Here is a 21,468-nt window from a genome sequence, read left to right as displayed (position 1 = left end):
TAGGCGATAGCCACAAGGACCCAAGAAATTCACACCAGGGTGAGAGTACCATACATTTTCTATAATGAAAGAACAGCAGGGGTTTCTGTGCTTTTAGTGCTAGTCATATTTAGCTACACCTGCAAATCCTCTTAATGGAGACAGCTTATACCAGCAAGAGTTACTTTATTTTTAAAAGCAGTAGTTCATACAAGTTTCCCAAACAAAATAAAGGTACAGTAGCAAGAGGACTTTACTTGCATAACTGCACCTACACTGAGGCTTTTGGCAGCATAGCTGCATTGGTTAGGGAAGTGACATTTTTCTCCATGCTCCTAACCAATCTGTATGCTAGCAAAACTTATCTATAAACCTGGCCTTAGAGTGAAGTGAGGGTGGAAAGATACCTACCATGGTTCTTCTAAACAGAACTGCTTCCTCTTCATGGAGTTAGAGTATAATCTTAAGGAATTAGTGGGCAGCTGGTATTTGCAGTTAAGTTCAGTTAGTGCATAAGAGATGACAGATACTACACACTGACTGCACAGCCAGTGGTGTGTGGAGAAGTTTGTACTGCTCTCTCTCTCTGACATGGAGAATTCTGTAGTGAAAAGAGTAATTCAGCTCCAATACTCATATTGAATTCTATTTCCCAGGTGAAGTTGCCAACAAGGGAACAAGCTTGTTAACTACTATTTGAGTTTATGATGTGGAAAGATTGTAAGTGAACATTCAAAATTGTAACTAATCATGTTGGCTAATAAGATCACTTTGCCCAATGGTTTTGTTTTGTTTTTTTAAACTATGGGAGGAGGGAGGGAAGTAAGCAGATACATATGCAAAATCCATCGTCTACCCTGCATTTGAAAGATACTGGTGACATCTCTTGGACTGAGGACATCTTCCAAGCATCAGCTGGGGAAAAAAAAAAAAAAAAAAAAAAAAAAAAAATCACTTTCTGCAATTCTAGTCCCCTGAATTTAAGATGTAAACAAGTTAGTATAAATAAAACAAATGTAACTCAAATTGGTAAGTTTAATATAAAGCCTTATGTTACAGATTGCTTAACACAAGCCTATATTACAGTTTCAATACACTAAACAAGGGGACTATCAGGTGCTTTACTGGATCAGACTCTACAATAGAAACTGCATGTAGTAGCTATTTTGAAGTTCACCATTTATTTAATTTAATATTTGGTTTCAGTTTTCCAGTTCAGCAAATCTGTTACACATCAATACATACCCCCCATTGATCATCATTTTTATGGTTTTCTTTTAAGAGCAAGAATGTAAATTGTGTGAATTTTTAAACTATTTAGCTTATAATGGGGAGAGGGGGTCACCATGGCTAGACATCCATTATACGGTTATTAGTATGTTAAATCCATTCCCTAATTAGTATTCAACGTAACATTTAAACAAGATAGACAAATATTTACAATGCAAAACAAACCAACACTACATATTTGCTACAAAGCTTGAGAAAAATTTATGAAATACAAGTGACAGTTTAAAGTTCTCTCTCAAATAAAAGAGAAGTTTGCACTATACTTGATTCTGCAACTGCTGTACTCCAAAATAAGCCATATGGAATTTGCTTGAACAATCTTAAAACCATTGAGTTACTAAGCCAGCTCTGTATATCTAAAACAGAATACACCAATAGCAAAACCGGGAATGAATCAAACTTAAGAGGATTTGTAAATCCTTCCCCACTAAAGTTACTGCTCTTCTTGCTCTTCCAGATGAATAATGGGTTCTTGTAGTGCACTGTTCTGTCTGTAGATAAAGGCATTGTTTACAGCTCCGAGTTCTCCCAGCTGTTCAAGCGAACAAACACAGGGATCATGGTCCTTTAACATATCTGGTAGCTTGCACAACTTCTCCTGAAGTCGACGAGAACGCCTCACAGGGGTCAAGAATTTTATATCTTTAACAGCAGACTCATTTGCCTCACACTGCATCTTTTTCTTCACACTTCAGAAGAGAGAAAAAAAAACACGTGTGTATTAAAGATGTATATTGAGCCACATTTAGTCTTACTGTCTTTCTATGGAAACATCCACATGAAAGCCTGTCAGAAACCATACAAACATGCTTCCTGCTTTAGCCAACTGTACCTCCCATTCCCCCCTCCCCAGCAAAGAGAGAAAAGATAATGACCACATGCAATGCCCCCAGAAGCTAAATCCAGAGAAGTGTTAAGTATGTTTTAAGCACTAAATTCATTTTGCCCAAGGATAGAGTTCTATGTCCACTCGCCAAGAATTATTCCAAGCAAACACATATACACCTGACTTCTCCCTAAATCCTCCAGAGAGTGTACAGCCGTCTACACCAGGCATACAGCAACACAGATTCCAAAGCTGGGCAGGACTTCCCACAAGTACATAATGTATTTTGGGCATCCTGAGCAGGGGAAGCTCTGCTTTGTAGTGTTCAGAGTAAGCATCCTAGGCTCTTCAGTGTTAACCCCGAGAGGAAAAGAATTAAATTTTGTGACTAATAAGATCCTCTTAAAGGTGTGGAGACAATTGATATTTATGCCAAAAGAAAAGCCAAGACAGATGGCTTGTGTCAATCTGAAAGATTTGAGTTGTGACAGGCCTATAAAGAGAGTCTTTCCTTTAGATGTAAAGCTTTTCTCCACCCATTCATCCCAATGGTAAAATGAGAAGCAGCCCTCAAAAGATTAGACTCTTTGAATTCCAGTTCCAAACTGGATGTTCACTAGGCTAGGACATTTGATTTGTTGCAGTTGTGATGCAAATACATATCATGGTTTCCCCAGACATTGTGGAAGAGCAGGAACTTTAAGATTACCATAAGCGATCTTACCTTTCTAAGTATGGAGTGGTTGACAAATTGTATTTAATTAAATACGACCCCTCCTTTTCTTTTTCAGGAGTCTTAAATTCTAAGTTTGCATCTTTTATTGTATCTTCAGTTTTGTAGTTTGCAGACTTCTTACTTTGTTCTTTGTACTTTGTTCTGTGCTTTTTACTTTCTTTAGGTAAGGTCTCTTGTCTTGGCTTCAAGGATGAATCAGTTTCCTCTTTCTTGATGACTTCATTGCTAATCTCTGCCTTCTCTTCATCATTCAAGTTGAGCTCTTTGAAGACTTCATCTACATTCTCTACTGAAGAGTTAGCTTCTTTGTTGATAACCTCTTCCTTCACACATTCCTCTGAAAGTTACAAAGTTAGAAATAGGAACACAGTCATGATTAGCTGCAATTAAGGATCTAATAACAAGTGTAAAACAAGATACAAAAGTCAGTGGTTTCACCATGTTCTTCAGTAGCCAGTAAGGGATATCTTTGAAATTCTAGAGCTTCTGCACACCAAACCATTTTTACAACAATCTATTGCACAATAGCGTTTCATAGGCCTTAGTTTTACCTAGGTTGCTAAAACCACATTTTCCCCACAAGGAAGGTGAATCACCACAAACCACAATGGCCTAAATTTCCAAAGGCAAATAATGATTTGGAACCATCAACTTGACATACCTGAAAGCAGCCCGATTTTCAGGTGGCAGGTGTATAGTACTTTGAGGAAAAAACCACCACACTAGGCACCTTTAATTCACCATACTGGACGAGTCCTCAGCAGGAATTTGCCGATACCTTTATGCCACTCAAGAGAATCTGCTCCAGTTACTGATTTTAGTCCCTGACCTTTTTGAAATATTTGAACCTCAGGCTGACTCCTGTCTGCCAGTGTCACTTGTCACTATTGGCAACATGCTAGCAGCTGAGGAGGAATCAGTAAGTTTTAATCAAACTCTGCATTATGTTTCAGACAATTTGAAGTTTAGACACTAAATAGATCGGCTTCCATACCATACGACTGAATGAGATAAGGTGCACACTGTTTTTTTAAAAAAGTTTAACATTTTATTCACAGAGTCAGATAACCTTAAATTAACTGAATGAAATAGAGTATTCAATCTTACCAACAACGGACTTTGGAAGATTTTCAGTATTCTTCATAATATCTGCTACTGTGTGTCGTAACTCATCCTTAGGCTGGAAGAAAAGTTGTTTCCATTAATGGCCCATAAAGTCAGCTCTGAGCGAGTGATTTTATAGTCCCTACTTATTTTTAATTTCCACATTAAACTCTAGAATAACTAAGGTGATGCATTGTGCATCACCTTAGTTATATTATGAACATTACAGGCTAGTCCCTAAGTGTTCTGACACAGCGCTGCGCCCTGCAAGTGGCCAGCAGCAGGTCCAGCCCCTAGGCAGACCCCCCCATGGGCTTCCATGCATTGCCCCCACCCTGAGCACTGGTTCCCAGCCAATGGGAGCTTGGGGGGGCCCCTGCCGCAGGCAAGAGCCATGCGGAGCCACACCTACTGCTGGCCGCTTCCGGGGCACAGTGTGGGCCGTGGTGCCAGGACAAGCAGGAAGCCTGCCTCTGCACCCCAACCCCCAAACTCTGAGCCCCCTCCTGCACCCCAAACCCTCATCCCCAGCCCCACCCTAGGGCCCTGACCCACTCCTGCACCCCAGTCCTGAGCCCCTCCCACACCACAAACCCCTCATCCCCAGCTCCGCTAGGTCACAGGCATCAACTTTGTTCAACTGCGTCACCAGAAAAAAAAAAGTTTGAAAACCACTGTTCTAAGGGATCATTCAAGGTGAAGTGGCCCGTAAACACTCCTGTAGTCATACGACAAAAAGGGAGGGTTAGTGGGTTATACAGATTGTTGTAATGAGCCATAAATCCAGTGTCTTTATTAAGACCATTATTTTTAGTGTCTAGCAAAGTTATGAATTTAAAGCTCCCAGGCTCATCTTTAGAACCCACTAACCCCCCCCCCCTTCTTTGTCAGAGGAGTACAGGGGCCTTAGCAGGACACTTCACATTAAATGGTCCCTTTGAACAGTGGTTCTCAACCTTTTTTCAGTTGCAAACCCCTAAAAATTTTTGAATGGGGTGCAGACCTCTTTGGAAATCTATTGTCTGTATATATAGTTGAATTCTGTTGAGTCAGTTTTCAGTCTAAATCTTTTGCGGCCTATGTCAAAGGCAGAGGTCCCCAAAGTGTGGGGCGCACCCCCACCACAGGCCTTCGGGGGGCACGGTGAGTCTGGGCCAGCCCCCACAGGGGACAGGGAGGGAGCACCATCCCACCCTCCCCAGCCACAGCCTCAGCTCCACTGCCAGCCCTCACTGCAGCCTGGTTGCGACTTCGCTCCTGCTATCACCCCCAACCTTAGCCCCTAGCCGTGGCTCAGTCTCCAGACCCATCCCTGCACTCCCAGCTTCAGCCCCCTTACCCTGTCCATGACACCCCCAGCCCCACCCACCCTCCACTCCAGGAGGGAGCACGGGGGCGCAACCCTCAAAAGTTTGGGGACCACTGGTCCAAGGGGTTGAGAATCATAAGTAGATAGCACATATTCTGTTTGATCTTGTATTTAGCTGCGACTCCGAGTACCTTTCCCAACCCTGAAGAAGGTCTCTGTGTAGCTTGAAAGCTTGTCTTTCTCACCAACAGAAGTTGGTCCAATAAAAAGTTATTACTTCACCCACCTTGTGTCTCTAATATCCTGGGATCAACACAGCTACAACAATATTGCATACGTTAGAAGTTACAGTTTTTCGTCATTTTTTCTAGAAGTAATTTTGATGCTCATTTCTCTCCCCTTGAAAGTAATAGTTACTGTTTACTGAAGTTGCAGCATAAATGCAGAGAGATTCACAATTGTAACAAGCTTATGAAGCTTATACAGCTTGTATGCTTAATTAACTAATTCAATATAAGTGAGCCACCCTTTTTACTAGAAGCAGCCATTGTTAACATATAGAACATATAGGTGCCACAAGTACTCTTTTTTTTTATTAGAGAGAGAGAGAGAGAGAGAGAGAGAGAACAGGGATCGTCTATTTTTTGTCAAGGTCCAAATTTCTTGGTCAAGGTATAGTCAAGGACCAAAATTACAGAGAAAATGGTTTTTATAAACAATATTGATAATAAAAAGATTTCAGGGTCCATTAAGAAGCACCTGGTGGTCTGGATTTGGCCCACGGTCAGCCTATTGACCCCCGATATAGAAGTTCTTCTGCATGCACCAGTTTTTTACATCCATCACGTCTTTTCACTGGAAAAACCTCAAGATTCTGCTTCTCACCTGCGCTCCTGCCAGAATAGCCTCCTCGTAAACAGCAATGATCTTTTCAATTGGGCCCAGCTGTTCAAGACGCATGCGACACACCCAGTATTTTGCAAGTTTTTTTGCATCTGGAACACTCTGAATCAGCTTTTCCAGCATTGCATGTACTTCATCCCCAGGAAAACCCTAAATATTTACATAAAATGACAGGAAGACTGAATCCTAAACAAACATATTCCAAGGTAGCGTCTATACAATTGTTACCAAAAACTTGTATTTGCTTCTTTTTTTTCTAGTGACCCTGATTAAATTGGTAGTTATGAAAAATATTTAGTATGAACTATCGTTGAACGTGCTACAATCATTATCTCATCAGGATGTGCTATTCATTCACCTAGTCTTCAAAATGAAACTTTTGTCTGTACAGAGTGTTAGGAAATAGGAGATAATTTCTCTTCTCCAAGTTCTAGACGCGTCGCTTTTTAAGGTAACTTTTGTAAAAAAGTTCAATAAATTAAAGCAGCAGCAAGTGGACTATGGAATTACTACCGTTCCTTTGATACTGGGCACCACATAGAAGTCAAATCTAGTGTGCATCTTGCTTCCTAAATCAGGTGGTTGGTTACTTGGGGCTCAATCACACGAGCCCTCAGAATATGAAGTTACTATTGAAATCAATGGGAGTTCCACACACTAAGGGCATACAGGATCATGATGTTAGTATGCAACAAAATGAATACCTGTTCTGTTAAATGCAGACATTCCGCAAGAGTTTTGTTGACATTTTCACTGAATAATCCTTGTTCATCCTCTTCTACTATGGTAGCCCAGAAAGACTCAACTGGTTCTTTTGGAGTTTCTTGTGATGTCTGTGTCTCAGGCTGGGCTACTTGTAGCACAGTAGATGGTGGCCTCTTTATCACTTTTCCTTTGGTTACCTTCCATTCAGCCAGACGAATTCTGCATTTAAGTAAATCAGTATATTAGCATCTGTTGTAGAATATCTTATTTTTCACCATATATACACAAGGATTAAGATTAGGGCCAGTCAACATAAGTCACATAAAAACATACTTTGAGGGTAGATGAGGAAAATTCTTAAAGAATTCTTAATTATCTAAAGATCAAGCCATGCATCTATTACCTACGCCTGGATAGGAGCCTTTGAAACCCTTGATGCCGCTACTTCCATCTGCTAGAGATGTTTATGATCAGCAAGTTGAGACACTTCTATCTTCTCTTGTCTAACAGCAGCAAAAAATTGAGGGTACAAAAAAAAAAACCTAACAAAAACCCTGCTTTTCCTACATAGTAAAGAGAACTGCTTCTAAGCTACTGGGATGGCCCCTTAAGTTTAGGGAACAAAAATTTGAACTGAGTTTATACTTATGAGGAGCACTAGACTGAGTCCTAAAGACAGAATCCATCTATCCATAGAGCAGGCAGAACATTCGGTGTGGCAGTGCACGTTCCCCACCATAGCAGGCCTGGGTCCTATTTCAAAAGGGCCATTTCTGAAGAGTATAGGTCAGACTCTATCCCCATTTGAATCCTTCGGCTTCATGCTGAAACTGCCAATTATTGCTAAATTATGGATACCTACTGGGATGACTGCATCAAGAATACCAATTCATTTCATACAAGAAACCCAACAGTCATTAGCTGGTAACAACCGTCACTAATTATCTAGACTGGATTCAGATCTCTGATCTAGAGCTATTCTACCTAGTTCTCCTCCCCATTACACACAGTTTCTAATAAATACTATACTCACTTCTACATACATCATACACAAAGCTATTTTTTGTAAGTTGCTGGGTGTCTGTGATTTGATTACACATACGCCAGTGTCAGGTTTGCCAAGGCCAACACAACACAAGAAGGCCTGAGACACTGGAGATGTGTTTCTCCGATACTGCAAAAACTACAAGGAAGCAGGACAAGTTGAGAGCCTAAAATGCTGCTGCAATTAATATCTAAGTTCTACTCAGTTTTAAATCTTGGTTTCTTCAGAGTCTGATGCCTTTCAACCAGAAAAGGTAGTTTGCAGTTCTGAGCACAAACATTTCCATATATAAACTTACTAGTGGACCAAAAAGCAATATGAGCACATCCACTCACGGTTGAAACAAGTCTACTGAGATCTGCTTAATGAGGGGGGTTGGAGGGGAAAATAACCTTTTAACACACCACCCACCCACAATTTGATTAATCCAGTTACCTTCTCTCTTCCATTGACTCTTTTGGCAGAACATATTTTCTGTTGCCAGTTTTTGAATCCTGGGTGGCCTTGGTACCACAGGTTACAGAAACAGACTTCGCTGAAGTTCCTAATCTGACATCTCTGAGTGGAACCTCAGTTCTCTTTGCCCTAGGCACAGAAGGGGGCTTAGCACTGTGAAGAGCTGTCTTTAATGATGGTGGCCCACTTCTATCAGGCTTTCTTTGGACAGTCTCATGATTTACAGACACTCTTGTGACTATTTGTTTCTCCTTGTTCTGGATGGACTTTGAGTGGGTACTATGAGAAGCCCTCACAGGTGGTCTCTTCTGGAAGGATGGGGCATGTATAGGTTTAATAGCACTAGCCAAATTTGTGGCTCTAATATTATTTATGATTGCATTGTTGCTGCAGGTGGAGGATGGTCTCACTGCTGGTTTGGTGGCAGGAGTTATAGGTTTCTGGTTTGCTAAAGAACGCTTTGCATCCTCATTTTCTAGTGTTTTTCGGAAGGAGTTTATCTTTGATGGTATAACCTTGCCACAATATGAGCCAGGCACATGTTTCTTTGGCAGGCTGGAATCAGAGTTCTGATTGTCTGCAATCAGTTGCTTCTCTTTGATGTTTCTTTTGTGCAGGAAGGACTGACTAAATGACACACGGTAAGTTTTTATTTCAACAAGTTCATCTTTGGAAGCATTAATAGCTGAACTAAAATCTTCAGGACTGCAATTTGTTCCTATAGTTGAGTTTGTCAATATGGTGGTAGTTTTCAAGGTTTCATCCTTTGAAGAAGCCGTGCTTTTTTTCAGAGTGTTGCTTGGTTGAGTCCCTGGAGGTCTATTAGCATTTTCTTTATCTTCCTGAAATTAGAAGTAACATGAAGATATTAAAAATGCATAACATATGGCAATAATATAAGTTGCTGAAATGAAATGCAGAAGACTTCCAATCAGTGGTAGGCTTACAAGACTTGAGAAAATTAATACTGAAAGTTGGCCTTGAAGAAAATGGGGATGTATCACATCTACAAGGGAGTCAAACAAGGGGAATATGAACTTATTTCTGCTTGCCGCTGCAAAATCCTCACCCAAGCATTAAATAAGGATAAGAGGCCACTGTCTCGAGTCTAGAGCGGGGGGAGTGCACTGTAACCCCCATATTCATCATTTATATACAATTGTGATATTTTATATAAAGCATGCTATGTGAGGTATCAGGGGAAAGGTTGTCACAGACTATCAGGGTTCAAAGGGACCTCAGGAGGTCATCTAGTCCAACCCCCTGCTAAAAGCAAGACCAATCCCCAATTTTTGAGCCAGATCCCTAAATGGCCCCCATCAAGGATTGAACTCACAACCCTAGGTTTAGCAGTCCAATGCTCAAACCACTGAGCTATCCCTCACCCCATGTGATCCGCTGAAAGTCATGGTTCTATCTAAATATGTATATCATTAGTGTATATGAAGTTATGAGATTGTGTTGTATGGTTGTCACTAAAACACGCTGTGAGTTGGGGAATTGCCCAGATATTAGAACCCTAGAGACAAAGACAAGGGAGCTAACCAATGCCCAGGTGGGTGTCCAACAACTATCAACTGCCATTGTCCAGCAAGGGAGCTGCCATGCAATGACTTACTTGCACAAGGCCACACCTGAGGAATTGCTCAGCCTTGCCTGGTGACTCAGCAATGCCCACCAGACATGCCTGGACTTGTGTTCTCCAAGCACATGGACTAGGGGTATAAAGCAGAACACAGTGGCCCTATGCTTGGCCTTTTCTCCTCCCCCTATATATGGTGCAAGCAACAAGGACACCCAGAAGATTCCAACAGAGGAGAGGTTTCAGAGTAGCAGCCGTGTTAGTCTGTATTCGCAAAAAGAAAAGGAGTACTTGTGGCACCTTAGAGACTAATAAATTTATTTGAGCATAAGCTTTCGTGAGCTACAGCTCACTTCAGAGGAGACTGGCCAAGGTTTCAAGAGTGAAACCTGTGTACTATGAACTACAGTATCCAGTAGGATGAGAAAAACTGCTTAACCCAGAATGTTGCCCAGTCTAATAGGATTGAGAGTTTAAACTGCATGCTTATTTTATTTTGGTAACTAACTGACTTTTTGCCTATTACTTATAATTACTTTAAAAAAAAATCTTTTTTAGTCAAACTTGTTTTACTGTTTACCTTTACCATTGAGTTTGCCTGAAGTGTGTGGTAAATCTGATCAGGTTCACAAAGGCTGGTGTTAACTTTCCATTGATGAAGTGGTGAACCAATTAATAAACTTGCACTGGTTGTCTTGAGCAGAGCAAGACAGTATATTCCTGAGGTACAAGACTGGGAGTTGGGGGGGGGGGCGGGATTTGGCTGGTGCCTTACTCTGTGATTGCATGAATGCTCCCAGAGCCACTCGTGATTCTAGCTGGGTGGGGAGTTCCACATGCAGTTGTGCTGAGTGATAACAGCACTCAGAGGGGTTTGCTGCTTGTCACTAGCAAAGCATTGAGAGAGACAGCCCAGGCTGGAGAGTTAAGGGGGCACAGGGGTCCCACAGCCCCAGGCTGCACCCTGGGGATCCCATCACACAGGGGCACGTGTACCCCTGGGCATATAAAGAGTTCTTCCAGGGGCTACATCAACTCATCTAGAGATTTGCCTATTTTTATAATGGACTACATAAAAAGTACTAATGAATCCAGTACAAACTAAAATTTCCTACAGACAATGATTTGTTTATACTGCTCTATATATTGTACACTGAAACATAAGTACAATATTTATATTCCAATTGATTTATTTTATAATTATATGGTAAAAATGAGAAAGCAAACAATTTTTCAGTAATCATGTGCTGGGACACATTTGTATTTTTAGGTCTGATTTTGTAATAGAGTAATTTTTAAGCGAGGTGAAACTCGGGGGTACACAAGACAAATCAGACTCCTGAAAGGGGTACAGTAGTCTGGAAAGGTTGAGAGCCACTGGTTTAAAGTAATTCTGTCAAACATACAGCCTGGACGTCAGATTCAGACTGTGCAGAATCTAAGTTTTGATTCTAAAAAATGTTTCTAGCCCATACGACTGTAGAGATTGCCTTCCAGACAATGTTACTCCTGCTGGAATTCTGTGCCAAAAAATTAGAAATTTTGCAAAGAACATTTTAAAATTCTGTATATTTTATTTGTGAAAACACCATAATATAATCACACTAGTTTCAATTATTTTTGGTCAATTATTTCAAAATACCTGTCAACAAGTATGTCAAACAATACAGACAATAAAAATGATTCAGGAAATGTTTTTTGACAAATAGATTCCTTACTAAGCATTTTACAGAACTCTTGGTAATAATTCATTTAAACTACAATACAGAACCGTATTTCCTACACCCCTTAGAAGCAGTGGAAAGGCTTGGGAGAGTCAGGGGTAATGGAGGAGCTGAGGGAGAGGGAAGCAAATTGCTGGGAAGGAGCCTGGGTGTGAACTTGGAGGGTTGTTGGGTATGGGTGGGAAAAGTATGGAACAGGGTTTTGTTGTTTGTTTGTTTTTTGGGGGGGAGAGGGGGGACAGATTGTTAGGGAACTTCCCCCATGCAGACCCTGGCTGACCCCTAGCCTCTCCCATTCAGTCAGGCACATCTGCCCCTATATCTCCCTGTACCCCCACCCAGCCACTCCCATCCTTATGTCTCCCTGTGCCCCTACCCCATGTGTCTGTGCCCCAACCCAGACACCCTGTATCCCCCCCCATCCTCATGTGGCTTTCCCCCCCACCCAGTCACTCCCATCCCTATGTGTCTCTGCATCTCTCTCTCGTGGCCCTGTGCCTCCACTCCCATTCAGCCCCTGCCCCAGTCTGTCCTCCCCAACTAGCCCCCCATCTCCTGACAGGGCCTGCTGCAAAGGCAGATCTCTTCCCTCAGTGGCAGGGAACTGCAGCTTTGTTCCATCACCACAGTACCCTCTGACAGGAAAAAGGCAGAATCGCAGCAACATTCTGACAGAAGCTTTTTTCTATGCAAAAAATTAGAAAGCTGCAGGGCTCAATTATGTGTACATGGAGTAGCACAAAATTCCCCCAGGATAAGACATGAACTGAGTGTAAACCAATGTCACATCCTTTCCCTGAGGCAGTAGACAGCCCCAATTGACAACTCTTGTTCGAACACCCCATCACCTAGTAATCCTACTGGAGGATCAAATACAACACCCAGTGAATACTTAAGTCAACATTAACTATTTCATTGCTGACTATTTTAGCAGATGAAATGGAAAAGGTGGTGGGGAGTGAAGGCTTCCAAAAGTTGGAATTGGAAGTTGCTCCAAGGAGGGAAGTACAGAGGGAGTTCAGAGGGAGAGAAACAAGGGTAAATAGCTGTGGCCTAAAGGGGAGTATGTTTCTTACTGAATGTGACAATAAGGTACTGAATAAATACATAGTTTAGTTACTACATACTGTGTTCTTCCCTTGGTCTTTGTGCAAGCCATCTCCTGACATTAATAGGAGTCCTTGTAGGTTGAGGGGAATATGAAGTTCTGAAGTTATATCCCAGCCCACAGATTATTAAATATGGAATCCAACCCTCTCCTCCAAGTGAGTTTGATAGCCCTGCTCTACAGCAAATGATTTAGTGCAGCAACCAGCATGTTTAAGAGGAAGTTGGAAGATCCAATGAGTTTGATGGTAAAGATGCTCTCTAAAATGTAAGTCAACTCTCATTCTGGGACACTAACCTTTTTCTCTTTCCGAGACACTAACTTTTTTCTAGGTCTTTTTTTAGGGGTTTTTTTTTTCCCCAGAAAAAAAAACAGATAAGGGAGCATAGACTACAAAAAATTTAGCTTTTAAAAAGTTTATTTCAAGGATCTCATTTTACCAATTAGAGGAACATGACATTTAGGGCCATAAGGCATGCCTTGTTTGAGAAAGGCAAGTCCCATGCAGCATCACAAGAGGCCTTATAGATTTCACACAACTGTCTGGAACCTCATGGGCTGTGGAGGGCATCACTAATTTTTAAAAAGCTCTTTTTATGCTGCATGGAGTTTTAGAAAGGAAGTTTTAGGACTTAACCAAGTTAACAGTGTTCTTTCCGCACAGGAAGTGGATCTCTCTGAAACCCATCTTGTTCATCCTCTTATCAATGAAATATTGATCCCTTTCATCTACTCTAAGGGTTTCCTCGACTCTTCCCTTGGGTGGTTTTCTACAGCTCGAGTTCTCCCCATGGGGCAACGTCCTATCTAGCTCTCCGTTCCAACCTTCCTTCTTAATTTAATTTCTGTTACTTCTAATTTTATTGTCTTGTTATATTAGTTATACTCTGTGGTTGATGGCTTACACCTTTCAAATTTAAATCCTGAAATTGTGGGTGTATATTCTGATGTTTTCCCCTTTTCCTGACAAGGCAATTTTTGGAAAGGATATTTAAATTTAAATTGTTCAGTCTCCTCTTACAAGTTGTCCTACCAACAATCTCTGTGCACATCAGATCTGGAAAGGCCATATGTAGTGATCTACAAATGGGGAAAGAGCATTTTTAAACTCTAAGATTTTTAGCAGATTACTTCCAAATATCCTCAGGAGGTTTATCAGTGCTTTATAACTATGAGAAGCACACTCTTCACAATTATACCCATGCCACATTAATTTTTTAATCAGTGGCTTTTACTGTGATCCTGTTAAAGTGATATTAGAACTTTTACAGTAGAACTTTTCACTCCCTTAACAGCTAAAGAGATGTTGCTCAAACTTTAAAAAAAAAAAAAAATACAAAGACTAAGCATGGAAAATGTCAGCCAAAACTTATTTCCTGAAGTTATGAGTATGTGAAGACAGGATATTATATTGGAATTTATTCCACAGTTTGAACTATAGATGTCACAGTAAAATATTCCATTAATCAGTCACTTCGGTCTCTTAGTAGTCAGTTCAGGTTTATTCTGTACTGGAGAAAAAAAATTGGGACACAGTATATTCATAAAGATTGAATTTCATAAGGCTCTGCAGGAGCCCAGATTAAGATTTTGTTCACACTAACCAGTTAAATCATTTACTGCTACATGCATACAAGTTTTTCATGTTGTAGAAGTCACTTATGTTAATGCTAAACAAAAAAAAGTTATTTGAATTTGTAGCGACAAATTCAAAACAAGCAGTTTTACCAGCGTTTCTATCAGTTATGTAAAAGAAAAAAAAAACCTCACACAGACTTACCATTTTCTGCTTTGCAGATTTTAAGACTTTTATTTTGTCTTCTGGTTGATCACTGGCTGCTTTCCCAGTTCTGTTATTGCTTTTAAAAAAGTCAAAAGCAAAGAGTTAAGAATAGCTAAAAATGTTTTTATTTTATTATATTTATATATTTTGAATATATACAATAGTAACATTTCTGTATGTTAAACAGGGAAACCACCAAGATCTAGCATTCGTGGTTTCCACAAGATAGCACGATAGTAATTTTGTCCCAAAAGGAAATCTATTTCAGTTTGAATTTACAAATTAAAACCACTGCATAGAAATATTTCGTGCCACAAGCATAAGACATGTATACCAGTTCCTCTTGCCAACAGTAACGAGAAACAGAGTTAGTAACTATTATTTTTGCTTTAGAACAGTGGTTTTCAAACTGCAGGTCGTGACCAAGTACTGAATTGTGGTACGTAAGGCACTGGGTCACAGCAGCTCTGGTCAACACCACCGACTGGGCCATTAAAAGTCCCGGGGGCAGTGCTGCCCGGCTAAGGCAGGCTAGTCCCTACCTGTTCTGACACTGCACTGCACCCCGGAAGCAGGCAGCAGCAGGTCTGGCTCCTAAGCGGGGGGACCACAGGACTCCACGCGCTGCCTCTGCCCCGAGCACCAGCTCTGCACTCCCATTGGCTGGTTCCCAATGGGGGGCGGAGCTGCTTACGCGCCTCCGCCTAGGAGGCGGATCTGCTGCTGGCCCCTTCTGGGGCGCAGCGCAGTCCATGGTGCCCGGACAGGCAGGAAGCCTGCCTTAGCACCATCGCTGGGAACCACCCAAGATAAGCCCGTGCCCCAATCCCCTGCCGCAGTCCTGAGCCCCCCCAAACCCGGAGCCCCTTCCTGCACCCCAAACACCTCACCCCCCAGCCCTGACCCAGAGTCTGTATGCCCAGCTCAGACCCCCTCCTGCACCTCAACCCCCTGACCCAGCCCAGAGCCCCTTCCCACACCCTGAACCCTCATTCCCAGCCCCACCCTGCAGCCCTGACCCCCACACCCCAACCCTCTGCCCCAGACCTGAGCCCCTCCCACACTCACAGGCTTTTAGCCAGGAGCATGATATAAAACTACAGAGATTTAAATAATGTAACTTTTTAAAATTTGATTAAGTGCTATCGATTGGAATTCAGTTTCCCACAGCAAGAGAGTAAAGGGATAAACTGGCCCCTTCCTGGTAGACAGATTTAATTAAACAAAGGTATTGACTCCACCTGATATTTGTCCGCTTCTCCTGTATGAGCAATCCAGAAATGGCCTTTTTTCTCAACAAGTACTCTTCAACCTTTTGTCTTCTTTGTTCTAATGGATTAAAAGGAAGTTGAACATTTTTTAGTTATACACAAAACCCTTATTTCCAGCTCAACCCATTTCTAACAAAGTTATAAGAATAAAATGAAATATGTTTAGGCCAATTTTAAACAAGACTCAAACACAACTTAATAAATAAAGCCTCTGGCCAGAGATTTGAAGAAAAAATTCTGACTATATATAAAAATTTTAATATCCACACACTGAGCAATTTTAGCGTGATTTTCATTTAACACTTCGTAAATATTCAAGCGTGGCTTATTTAAACATTTCTCACAGTCGGTGTTCTGCTAAATTAACCATTGAGCAAGAACCCCCAAGTCACAGTGGTGTTCTTTTATTCTCTATAGCTGCCTCTACAGGGACTTTTCACGTCTTCTACTGTGGGTCTAGCATTGGCGCAGTTCCATTTGCAGCAGCAACAATGAAGTGCTATCATAAAGGGCACAGAGGAGCTTATGCCAGCACTGAGTCTACAGATAGACAATACTGGTAAAAGCCATCTGAACCTGATCTTCATTTTATATTTGTGCTTTTTTACCACCACCCAGATGTGGAACCAACAATAGAACAAGCATGGAGAAATGTTTATTTAGATATAGTCTTACCATGTAAAAAGGCCTGAATGGTTGGTTTCTTTAACAAAACGAACACCCCAAAAAAACCCAAAACCATTTTTTACACCTCAATGAGACACTCAGGAATGTGAAGTCTTAATTTCCCTGTTTTTACTGAAGGAGTTGGAAAACTGATGTAGACAGAGAATTCTCTCAGGCCCCTAACTGAAGGGACTGGGTGCTGAATCTTCAGTCAAGTTTCCCCACTCCACACATAATTCAGTATTAAGGGTCTCAATGGAAGTCCCTTTCTATCTCAATCAGTTTTCACCCCTACAGTTTTTCTAGTGTCATAATACTAGTAACTCTCCAGTTATTGACAGAGTCATTCAGTAAGAGAATAAGTGAACAAAAACAAGTAGAATTTTTTTTTTTTTTTGTTTAAAATCTTTCAGGCCTTTCAAAAATCTACCATAAAGTGAGAGGGAGAACAAACCTTGTTCCCTGGCCCCTTTTTTGTTCCCTGTGTCAGAAGTTAAGGATGCAGTGTTCAGATTTTAAATCTGAATTCTAGACAATAGTGTGATATGTTAAACTTTTAATCTAGGATTACAGTTTTAACAACCTAACATTCATTGTTAATATTTCACCTCTTGGTGCTGTGTTTTGGAAGAATGTTTATACTATATAATATACAAATTTATTTGGTTGCCTCTATCAGTGGAAGACTTTGGTTAACACCAGCTGTTAGAGGCAGCTTGCTCCCCACTGCAATTTCAGGTGAAAGGTTAAAAATCTGCTTTTCACAGAACTGGTAAAGATTTTTCTAAGGTATAAGCTCCAGAGAAAAATTCCATTCTGTCTTCACCTGCTTTTCTATTTGCTTTCTTCTCACCTCTTGTCTAATGTGTTTAAAGTCTGTTGAAAATACTGTGAAAGAGGAAAGGAAAGGCATTAAGGAAGATTTGGGATTCCACTGTCACTAGTATGCTGATAACACTATGCTGATGTTTCATTAGACCCAGGATTGGTCTACACTAGAAAAGTTATACCAGTGTAATTATGGCAGTTAGGGTTTTTATAAAGTCCTAGTGTGGACTCCATTACATCGGAACAAAGGTGCCTTACACACAGTTGTGACAGCCTACCCCGTGTTCACACCATTGTAATATTGTTTGTACGGTACAAGGTATGCCTAGTGATGCATTTAAAAACCTCAATTTGCTGGTGTTATTAAACACACATTCCAAACCCCACAGCCCTGCCCAAACAGAAGGTGGCAAACAGGTTTATCCTAAGCAAAGGAAAGAACGTGTGCTTGCCTTCATTTGCATTTAAGCAGTAAATAAAATTAATCAAACAGGAAGGGAAGACAAAAGAAGTTCAAACAGGTGCGGGGGAAGAGGGGAGAACAGAAGGGAATATCCTCTCACATAGACTGTCTCCTGAGTCTCAGCTGGAAATGTTTTTCAAGAGGGGAAACAAACAATAAAAAAGGACAAACATCCCAAGGCACCACTCTTTCTATCCTGCCTATCACATTTACTGCACCTGAAGAGACAAAGGAAGTAGCCACTGGATTCTGGGGGAGGGGTCCTGACCTAAAGGAGTTTGGTCAATAAAACTGCCAAAAGCATGTCATGAAAAGCTTTGCTTTGAAGCTAATAGTTTGTTAAAGTTAGGCACCAGTAACCATTTTATTTTTATTTTTCTTGTAAGCATTTCTGACTTTTATTCTTCATTTGTACTCACTTAAAATCTCTTTGTAATTAAACTTATTTTATTGCTTTATCTAATCCAGTGTGTTCAAGTTGAAGTGTCTGGGTAACTCCATTTGGGGTAACAAGTTATGCATGCAGTACGCCCTTAAAACAATACAAGGCTCAATATATTTGTACTATCCAGGATAGGGCTGGGAAGTACAGGACCTACTGGGGGGAAAATCTGGGACTGGGAGTATGTTCGGGTTACCCTGCAGCATAACCGAGGTTGTAAGAGCCAAGGTGTGACTGGCTGGCTCACTGGAGTACACACAGACATGGCTGAAAGTGATTTACATACTGGAAGCTTTTTGTGAATAGTCCAGGCTGGAGGCTACAGAAGCAAGGCATTGTAAAGGGCACCCCAGGTTACAGGGCAGGGGTGACACAGCCACTCAGTCTGCTCTGTATAGCTTATTTTTCCCAAGCAAGAATAAAGCTATACTGGTATAACCACTTTTATACTGGTATAACTGCATCCACACTGGTGGGGTGGGGGGGATGCGTGTTGTGAATTTTAAAGCAGCAAAACTCTCTAGTTTAGTTTGCTTATGAGAATGTCATGTTGGACAGTGTCAAAAGCCTTACTAAAAATCAAGATATATCAAGTCTACAGCTTCCCTCCATCCACTAGGCCAGTAAGCCTGTCAAAAGAAGGAAAATTAGGTTGGTTTGGCATGATTTGTTCTTGACAAATCCATGCTGGCTATTCCTTATAACCCTTTGGTACATAGGAGTAGTATATTCAAAAGCACTTGTGACTTAGGAGCAAGAGTCCCATTAACCTCCAAGTGCAAATCCTTCTGGACTATAGCCCAATCAAAGCATTTCAGTGGTCTCAACTTGTGGAAACTCAATATATCAAAAGGCAATACTGGCTGTAATTACAGAATGGGCTATTTGCTTATCAATTTTATTTTAACTTGTTTTATTCTCATAGTCAAGTAGTTGGTAAGGCCTCACTTGTCTTTTTCAGCATTTTAAATGTGAAAATTCTCTAGATAAATCTGAAATTCTATTAACAATTGACCAAACAAGTACAAAATCATCTACTCTGGCAATTACAGACTATAAAGTGGAATGTAAATAAAACATTCTACTTAAAAAACCCACACATTTTATAAAACTTAGTCACATTTTTACCTACCCTGTTGAGAACATTTTCCTTTCTAACCAAGTAGGCCCTCCTTTTGCTACTCAAGTTTCCAATCTTGGGGTTCTCTTAAAACCTAAACTGTCTGTGATGACCAGATAGCAGTATTGGTCAAGAGCAATTTTGTATCTTCTTGCTTAAGAAGTTCTGATCTTTCCTTTCAGATAATGATCTAACCAATATCATACATGCCTCTTCTCATCTCTAGATTGGATTACTGCAATGTGCTCTAAATGGGGCTACACTTGAAGACAGGGAAACACCAGTTAATGATGATGATTGCAGCTGATCAGTCACTTAATAGGATTTTATACAGGAGCACATTATACTTGTACTCCAGAGACTGTACTAGATTCCATTTCATTTCCAGGTGCTATTCAGGTTGTTGGTTTTGTTACATAAAGTCCATGATGCTGGGGCTCCCAGGTACCCAAGAAAAAGCCTCTCCCAGACAGGTGAAATAATCTGGTACAGTCCCCAGATTTGGGGTTTGCAGCAGACTGATCTCAGAGCGTCCTTACAGTGGAATTTGCTTTCGCCCCCCCACCACTTAAATCTGACAGTGCCCCAAATTAGATCATCTTCAAGGCATACTTTCTCAAAGCCTTTTTTGATTAAAAGGAGGAAGAATTAGGATGAATTTAGCCATTTTGGGTTGCAGAATCAGTTTCTTTAACAAGGTATCTTTAAGGCACAACAGTAGGGGTAATTAGTTGTGTATATTAAAGACAAGTCGGATTGCGCTGTCCCTGGAACTGTCACATGTTCATACTTGGGCGAGAAGAGGGTTAAGAAGTTGACTCAGTGTAACGTAACCCGAGGTTTTCATGTGAACGAAGAGGGCTACCCCGCCTTTTCAGCCACAGTGGACGGACCCTGCCCCTTCCCCCGCGGCTCCTTTCTCTGGGTTGGGGGATCTCGCGGGCCTGCGGCTTGGTGGCCCCGGGACATGAGAGACACGCGGCGGGTCAGGTAACCCAGTAAGAGACACTGCGTCCCACCCACCTTGTCGGACCTCGGCAGCTGTGCGGATTTCAGACCCGGACTCGCCCCCAGGCCCGTCTCCCCCCGCCCCCCCCCAGGCGGCACGCCGGCGGCTGGAAGCTGGAGGGAGGTGTCAGGGCTGCCTCCGCAGCGGGGCTGGCCGGAGCCAGCGGCGGACGGGACGGGGTCCCCCAGAAGGGGGCGAGGCAGGGGCTGGGGCTCCCTCCTCCTCCTGGCTGGGCCCGCAGCACCGGCGGGCGAGCCCGGCTCAGGGGCGGCTCCACGGGGCCCTGCCGGGCGCCTTCCAGCTGCGTCCCGCGACAGGGGCCCCGGCCCTTACCTCTGTAGGCCGGCTCGGCTCTCCGGGTGGCCGGGAGCTGCGGAGGGAAGCGGCCGCTCATAGCCGCGGACGATATAAAGGGAGGGAGCGACCGAACCGCTGCGACCACCGGCTCCGCCGTTTGAATTAGGCGATCGATAGGGCAGCGCCTCCCGGATTGGCCCGGCCGCGAGACTTGAACTGGCCAATGGGCTAGCTCCCTGGGAGAGGCGGGGCCGCGCCGCCGGACGCAGTGCGCATGGGCAGTACCACGGCCAGCGGGCGCAGGGAGGAGGGGGGCTGCTTGAGAGGGAATTGAAACTAAACAGCCGCTGGGTGCTGGGGTGCTCCCTGAGCCACACGGTTAAAAAAAAGCTGCAAAGCCCTCTGCACCAACTGTCCATGCAAAGATGGGCTACAAGGCGTCGGGAACAGCAGCCCCGGTACTGTCACGGCTAACCTGGTGGCTGGACTTTGTGACTTTGTCCTCACCCATAACTATTTCACGTTTGGGGACAATGTATACCTTCAAATCAGCGGCACTGCGATGGGTACCCGCATGGCCCCACAGTATGCCAACATTTTTATGGCTGACTTAGAACAACGCTTCCTCAGCTCTCATCTCCTAATGCCCCTACTCTACTTGCGCTACATTGATGACATCTTCATCATCCGGACCCATGGAACAGAAGCCCTTGAGAAATTCCACCATGATTTCAACAGTTTCCATCCCACCATCAACCTCAGCCTGGACCAGTCCACACAAGAGATCCACTTCCTGGACACTACGGTGCTAATACGCGATGG

At 42.4% G+C, this 21,468-nt stretch overlaps 1 protein-coding gene across 1 annotated transcript; it reads right to left on the bottom strand.

The window, feature by feature from the left end:
• Positions 1-1,000: 1,000 nt before the first annotated feature.
• CKAP2 (cytoskeleton associated protein 2) lies at positions 1,001-20,877 on the bottom strand. The gene is made up of 9 exons (XM_038387228.2): positions 20,683-20,877; positions 15,792-15,879; positions 14,548-14,626; positions 8,333-9,195; positions 6,852-7,071; positions 6,130-6,297; positions 3,939-4,011; positions 2,820-3,168; positions 1,001-1,958 (listed from the first exon to the last, which is right to left on the bottom strand). Exons 1-9 carry the CDS (start codon positions 20,741-20,743, stop codon positions 1,703-1,705), a joined length of 2,157 nt encoding a protein of 718 aa, XP_038243156.1. The 5' UTR covers positions 20,744-20,877; the 3' UTR covers positions 1,001-1,702.
• Positions 20,878-21,468: the final 591 nt, after the last annotated feature.

Source organism: Dermochelys coriacea, chromosome 1 (genome assembly GCF_009764565.3).
Source record: "Dermochelys coriacea isolate rDerCor1 chromosome 1, rDerCor1.pri.v4, whole genome shotgun sequence".
In the NCBI taxonomy this organism is placed as follows: domain Eukaryota; kingdom Metazoa; phylum Chordata; order Testudines; family Dermochelyidae; genus Dermochelys; species Dermochelys coriacea.
The sequence above is the reverse complement of the archived record's forward strand: the minus strand, read 5'-3'. Positions and strand labels throughout refer to the sequence as shown.